Genomic DNA, 7410 nt, shown 5'->3' with positions numbered 1-7410 from the left:
GATGGTCGGGCTGCTCTTCGCTCGCACCAGACACGAGGTCTCTGCTCAGCTCGGCTCAGACTTGCCAACTCCTCATCAACAAGACTGCTACCGCAAACAGGCGCGGAATCAGAACTCTGATCATCATGATCGCCTGGGAATTATGGAAGGAAAGAAACCACTGCGTTTTCCGGGCAAAAACACCTCGGGTGGAAGATGTCATCGCGGCGATTAGGACCAATATCGAGCAATGGAGATTGGCCGGAGCCAAATTCATAGAGCCTCCCTTGGGGGACACAATTAGTGAAAATTAGCCTAATCAGAGGGGAGATAGCTGTACTTTTCTAATTTCATCCACTTGATCACTTGATCTACATGTTTCCGCTGCTTTCTGCTAAATCAATGAAGCCGGTGATTTGCCGAGTCTTTCAATTTTTTTTTTTGAAATAAATGCAGACTAAATAATTCACTTGCCTCTACTGCCTTAAAGTCAGGCCAGGTCATGGTACATTCAGTGATTATATTTTGTGGACAAAAATGCTTCCTAAATGTACAAGAAATTTGCAGCTCATTCTCCCTCTTGAACCTCTGGTCTGGAGGAAACTTGAAAAGGAGAAGAAAAAGAAAGAAAAAGTGGGAAAAAATTCAGGGCATCTCTATACATATTTGCACAATTGAAGTGATCCTGATTGTTGAGCTGAGAAGTTGAGACTGTTGAATACTTCATGGATCAAGTATCATGCCTCCACACCTACACTTCCAGCTCAGAGGTTTGTAGTCGGAGATGCCACCATTGACCCTGTAGGCGGCGAGCATCGCTGCACCGATGTCACTCGCCGCATCATGGTGTTCTCGGCCAGCTCTCTGCTTGTGATCTTGTGGCACTATGGGCACCTGCACTGCCTCGCAGTGGCCACAAGACATGCACACCCTCTCACACCTTGGTGGCCTTGATCCGATCAGGCCCCTCCGCTCCATCTTCATCATCTCCCCTCTGCGTCCCCCCTCCTCCTCCTATGACATTAACAAAACAATGCTTAATTAGCACTGTAGCACGAGCAAAGGTACATCAGACAACAGCAACAACTTGCTGATTATTTGTACCTTACTGCTGCCAATCTCTAGTAACATCAGTGGCAACCTCCCTGTGACAGAAATTGAGAAAGTATAGTTGAGTAAGAAACTACCATGGAAATGTGGAATGACTGTTTCAAACTAGAAACATTGAGATGAGCACTGGAGGTCTTACCGGCATCTGAATGTGCTGACTCCACGGAGGGGAGGAGAAGGAGGACCGAGAGGAAGAACAGAGGCAACGGCATGTGGCTACTGCCACTGCATTGCAAAAGATGGACCATTCTTTTCTGTGTTGAACCTTCTTAATTAAACTAGCTCAATCGGGTTTTCCGGCCCCTACGGCAAGCTGATCCGAATCTTCCAGCCGCTAGCTAGACCTCTATCGGCGGTTCCATTGCAGCAATATCGAGTTCATAGCAAGATTTCTGGTGTGGTATGTTGTGGTTCGGTGGGGGAGATGAGATGAGATGAGACGAGGAGGAAGAAGGGGAGTGCTAAATAGGATAGAATATTTGGTACTGGGATTGAAAAAAATATAGTTCTAGCAGATTCGGGTGCGGGTTGTGGGGGATTAGCTAGCTATTTCCAGGTGCAGACTCTGGAGTGCATTCATAATAATCTTGTCGGTGGTGAGTTAGTATCTCGTGTGCGTGTCGTACGTCTGTCCAGAGGGCATATCATTTACTTTTTTTTAGGGGTGCATATCATTTACCTAGCTCATCTTGGTCTCGACTTGGGCTAAGAGCATTCTACAACCGGACTGAAATAATTTCAACCTTATACGTCGGCTAAGAGCATCTCCAACAGCCGCGCTAACATTTTTAAATTTTTAGCGTACGCAACCGCTCCGGGAGCTCTAGCAAAGGCGCAATAACCGGACGCACGGTATAAAGAGTTTAGCGTGCGGTCCGAAACGCCATCCCGCGTCGTTTATTTGCTACGCCCGCTTCTGCGCGCTGCACACACGAGCGCCCGCGCCGCACCCTCTTCACCATGCCGCTTTCGCCCCGCCCGCGCCGCCGCCGGCGAATTCGCCCGATAGACGGACACGCTGACATCCCTCTCACCCCTTCCTACACCCGCGACCCCTCCGCCGCCGCCGCCGCAAACCCTAGCGCGGGGAGCTTTGGCTTCTCCTCCGCCGGTGCTCCTCCAAGCACCGGCATCGCGCGCGGCCTTTTCATGCCGCCACAAACGACCTCGGCGGCGTGTGGGGTCGCGTCGGCGCCCGCCGTGAAGCCACGTGCCCCCCTCTCGAAGCTCCCAAATGCGGCGCGGGCGAAGAAGGGCAAGGTGTCCGCGAAGAAGAACAAGACGGCGGATGGCACTCTAGGCGGCCGAAGAAGCTTGTAGGGCGTGCGACGGGCGCGGCGGCGACCGAAGCGCCGGCAAGCTCACTTGTTGAGCCGGCGGCCGACGCGCACAAGGTGTTCAATGGAATGCCCACAAGGTAAAATTTCGCCAACTTTTTGTTTTTGTTGTTGTTTTTTGAATGCATACATATGGATAGCTTATTTGCTTTGTTGTATATACTTTGTTGTTTCAATGATGAGGCATAAATGTCAACTATGGGTGTTGGCTCCAACACTTCTCATTTGTCTCAAACCAATGAGATGCATTACGATGATCATGAGTTTGAGGTGGACGAGGATGGTGAGGGCATCGTCGATGCAGCGAAAGGAAGAGGGGGCAACTACACCATGGACGAAGACATCTTGCTATGCAATGCTTGGTTGCAAGTGTCGAGGGATCCCTCCATTGGAGGAGATCAAAGTAGAGATGTCATGTGCTTGAAGCTACGGCGGTATTTCCCCAAAGAGGAAGGGATGATGCAGCACAGTGGCGGTAGGTATTTCCCTCAGAAATGAAACCAAGGTTATCGAACCAGTAGGAGAACCAAGCAACACAACGTAAACAGCCCTTGCACACAAATAATAACACCTCGCAACCCAACGTGTTAAAGGGGTTGTCAATCCCTTTCGGGGTATGGCGCCAGAAATTGCGTGTTGACGGGAGAAAGTTGTAATAGATTGAAATAATAGATCGCAAATAAAATAAAATGCAGCAAAGTATTTATGGATTTTTGGTTTAATAGATCTGAATAACAAATGCAAATAAAATAGATCGCAAAGCAAATATATGAGAAAGAAGACCCGGGGGCCGTAGGTTTCACTAGTGGCTTCTCTCGAGAAAAATAGCAAACAGTGGGTAAACAAATTACTATTGGGCAATTGATAGAACTTCAAATAATTATGACGATATCCAGGCAATGATCATTACATAGGCATCACGTCCAAGATTAGTAGACCGACTTCTGCCTGCATCTACTACTATTACTCCACACGTCGACCGCTATCCAGCATGCATCTAGTGTATTAAGTTCATGGAAAAACGGAGTAATGCAATAAGAACGATGACATGATGTAGACAAGATCCGTTTATCTATATGGCGGTAGATATAGATCTCGTCTTTTTATCCTTAGTAGCAACGATACATACATGTCGGTTCACTTTCTGTCACTGGGATCGAGCACCGTAAGATCGAATCTACTACCGGGCACCTCTTCCCAATGCAAGATAAATAGATCAAGTTGGCCAAACAAAACCCAAAAGTCGGAGAAGAAATACGAGGCTATAAGAGATCATGCATATAAGAGATCAAAAAATTCAAATAACTTTCATGGATATAAAAAGATATGACTGATCATAAACTCGAAGTTCAGCAGATCCCAACAAACACATCGCAAAAAGAGTTACATCATATGGATCTCCAAGAGACCATTGTATTGAGAATTCAGTGAGAGAGAGAAAGCCATCTAGCTACTAACTAAGGACCCGAAGGTCTACAAGGAACTACTCACACATCATCGGAGAGACACCAATGGAGGTGGTGAACCCCATCCGAGATGGTGTCTAGATTGGATCTGGTGGTTCTGGACTCTGCGGCGGCTGGATGAATATTTCGTCGACGCTTCTAGGGTTCTGGTATTTTTGGGTATTTATAGAGAAAAGAGGCGGTCCGGGGGGCACCCGAGGTGGGCACAACCCACCAGGGCACGCCTGGGCCTCCTAGCGCGCCCTGGTGGGTTGTGCCCCCCTCGAGGCACCCCCAGGTGCAACCAGGGCCCATTGCCATCCTTTTGGCCCATAAAAATCACCGTGGAGTTTCGCGGCATTTGGACTTCATCTGATATTGATTTCCCGCGATGTAAAAAACATGCAAAAAACAGCAACTGACACTTGGCACTATGTAAATAGGTTAGTACCAAAAAATGATATAAAATAACTATAAAATGATTATAAAACATCCAAGATTGATAATAAAACAGCATGGAACAATCAAAAATTATAGATACGTTGGAGACGTATCAGCATCCCCAAGCTTAATTCCTACTCGTCCTCGAGTAGGTAAGTGACAAAAACAGAATTTTTAATGTGGAGTGCTGTTCATCATGTCATATCATATTTTTTTCTTCTTTATAGCATGGACATTTGGACTTTTATGTGATTCAAACCAATAGTCTAGTTTTGACATAATAATTTAGATACTCAAGCATATCAACAAGCAACCATGTCTTCAAAATATCAACACTAAAATAAGTTATCCCTAGCGCATCATGCTCAAACATTGATCCATTCATGAAACACACTCGAATATTAACTACACCCAATACTTAAGCACGATCATATTGCCTCCTAGTTGGTGCTTTTTATGAGAGAATATGGAGACTCAAATTTCAAAATAAAAATTGTATAAAGTAAAAGAAGGGCCCTTCGCAGAGGGAAGTAGGCATTTGTAGAGGTGCCAGAGCCCAAAGCGAAAAATTAGAGATAAAAACATTTTGGGAAGTGTATCCATCCCACCAACGAGAACGACTTAGAGTTTCCAACACTTTCCATGCTAGATATGCCATAGGCGGTTCCCAAACAGAAAATAAAGTTTATTCCTTTTTCCACCATTCTTTCACTTTCCATGGCTAACTGTATCCACGGGTGCCCTCCATACTAGCACTTTCCAAGGAATTTATTATTTGACAACATAAAGTAAATTCATTTTTGCATTTCGGGACTGGGCATCCCTACGACCTTTGCCTTACTCTCGTGCAATGACAAGTGAATAAACACTCATCTTGAGAATAACACATCCAGCATGGAAAATATTAGCCACCTGTTACCGTTCCGCGAGCGAAACAAACACACAAAAGAGAAGTTTATTTTGAAAATTAGAGATGGCACATGCAAATTTGCTTAGAACGGCAAAAGAATACCGCATATAGGTAGATATAGTGGACTTATGTGGCAAAACTGTTTAAAGGATTTTAGATGCACAAGGAGAGATCATACTTAGTGCAAAGTGAAGGCTAGCAAAAGATTGGGAAGCGACCAACCAAGAAACGAATAATCTCATAAGCAAGCACTAAGCATAATTAACACTGAATAATGCACCACAAGTAGGATATAATTTTCATTGCATGATTATTGACTTTCGTGCATGCATAGGGAATCACAAACCTTAACACCAATATTCCTACTAGAGCACAGTTACTCATCAACATAACTCACATATCACACCATCATATCTCAAAACTATTACTAAGAATCAAGTTTATTTTGTCCAATGATCTTCATGACATTTTATTTTTCTTTATCCTTCTTGGATATCTATCACTTTGGGACTAATGTTGCTTTTCATAAGCTCAAAACAAATATAAGTGAAGATTATGAGCATAACAAATTTTATTTCTCTCAAAATAATTTAAGTGAAGCAAGAGAGAATTTCTTCAAAATTTTACTAACTCTCAAATAAATCTAAGTGAAGCAAGAGAGCATTTCTTCAAAAATAACAAAGCACACCATGCTCAAAAAGATATAAGTGAAGCACTAGAGCAAGTCCTAGCTCATAAAAGATTTAAGTGAAGCATAGAGAGCAATTCTAACAAGTCATGATATAATTTTAGCTCTCTCAAATAGGTGTGTTCAGCAAGGATTGATGACTTCAAACACAAAATAAAACAAGCAAAGACACATATCATACAAGACGCTCCAAACAAAACACATATCATGTGATGAATAAAAATATAGCCTCGAGTAAAATACCGATAGTTCTTGGAAGAAAGCGGGGATGCCACTCGGGGGCATCCCCAAGCTTAGTGGGTTGCTCATTCTTGGATAATAGCTTGGGATGCCGGGGCATCCCCAAGCTTAGGCTCTTACATCCTTCCTTCATCCATCGTAAGATAACCCAAAACTTGAAAACTTCAATCACACAAAACTCAACAAAACCTTCGTGAGATCCGTTAGTGTAAGAAAAATAAACCACTACTATAAGTGTTGTATCAAACCAATTCTTATTTTGTTTTTGCATTATATCTACTGTATTCCAACTTTTCTATGGCAAAAACTCATCAAAGATAACCATAGAGCCATCAAAATAAGCATACAACACAAAGAAAACAGAATCTGTCAAAACAGAACAGTCTGTAGCAATCTAATTTGTTCGAATACTTCTATAACTCCAAAAATTATAAAAAAACTAGTACAATCTGGATAATTTGTATATTGATCTTCTGCAAACAGAATTGGAATTTTATCACGTTCTGGTGAATTTTAACAATTATTTTCGTGAGCACAAAGTTTCTGTCTCTTTCAGCAAGATCAAACATCTATCACCCAAGAAGAGCCTATTGGTTCTACTTGGAATAAACACTAATTAAAACACAAAAAACACAATCATAACAGTAGCATAATTGTGCTAACACTCAAGAACAGAAAGCAAAAAGCAAAAATAAATTTTATTCATTGGCTTGCCTCCCAACAAGCGCTATAGTTTTACGCCCTTAGCTAGGCATAAGGCAAGGATCTAAGTTTTCTCATCTTTGGTTCGAGATCTATAAGATGCTCTCATGATTGATTCATAAGGTGGCCTAATTCTTGTTCTAGTAAAGTGTTCCATACCCTTCCTCAAAGGAAATTGGAACTTAATATTTCTTTCTTTCATATCAATCACGGCACCGATAGTGCGTAAAAACGGTCTACCAAGAATAATTGGACTAGACAGATTGCAATCAATATCAAGAACAATAAAATCTGTGGGCACATAATTCCTATTTGCAAGAATAAGAACATCATTAATCCTTCCCATAGGCTTTTTAATAGTAGAATCCGCCAAGTGCAAATTCAAAGAACATTCTTCAAGATTAGTAAGACCAAGCACATCACATAAAGATTTCGGAATTGTAGAAACACTAGCACCCAAGTCACACAAAGCAAAACACTCATAATTTTTAATCTTGACTTTGATAGTAGGGTCCCATTCATCATGCAATTTGCTAGGAATTGATACTTCTAATTACA

The 7410-nt window shown here is 42.6% G+C and overlaps 1 protein-coding gene across 1 annotated transcript; it reads right to left on the bottom strand.

Moving 5' to 3' along the window:
• Positions 1 to 426: 426 nt before the first annotated feature.
• LOC109757953 (EPIDERMAL PATTERNING FACTOR-like protein 2) lies at positions 427 to 1658 on the bottom strand. The gene is made up of 3 exons (XM_020316799.4): positions 1229 to 1658; positions 1084 to 1124; positions 427 to 993 (listed from the first exon to the last, which is right to left on the bottom strand). Exons 1-3 carry the CDS (start codon positions 1335 to 1337, stop codon positions 703 to 705), a joined length of 441 nt encoding a protein of 146 aa, XP_020172388.1. The 5' UTR covers positions 1338 to 1658; the 3' UTR covers positions 427 to 702.
• Between the last annotated feature and the right edge of the window lie 5752 nt (positions 1659 to 7410).

This window comes from Aegilops tauschii, chromosome 2 (genome assembly GCF_002575655.3).
Source record: "Aegilops tauschii subsp. strangulata cultivar AL8/78 chromosome 2, Aet v6.0, whole genome shotgun sequence".
Lineage (NCBI taxonomy): Eukaryota > Viridiplantae > Streptophyta > Magnoliopsida > Poales > Poaceae > Aegilops > Aegilops tauschii.
The sequence above is the reverse complement of the archived record's forward strand: the minus strand, read 5'-3'. Positions and strand labels throughout refer to the sequence as shown.

Bases quoted from the DNA above. Each gene is read 5' to 3' on its own strand.
- LOC109757953 (XM_020316799.4), bottom strand. From the start codon at position 1,337: ATGGTCCATCTTTTGCAATGCAGTGGCAGTAGCCACATGCCGTTGCCT. The intron at 1,125-1,228 runs GTAAGACCTCCA...TTTCTGTCACAG, and splicing joins GTCAGCACATTCAGATGCCG to GGAGGTTGCCACTGATGTTA. The intron at 994-1,083 runs GTACAAATAATC...TTAATGTCATAG, and splicing joins TAGAGATTGGCAGCAGTAAG to GAGGAGGAGGGGGGACGCAG.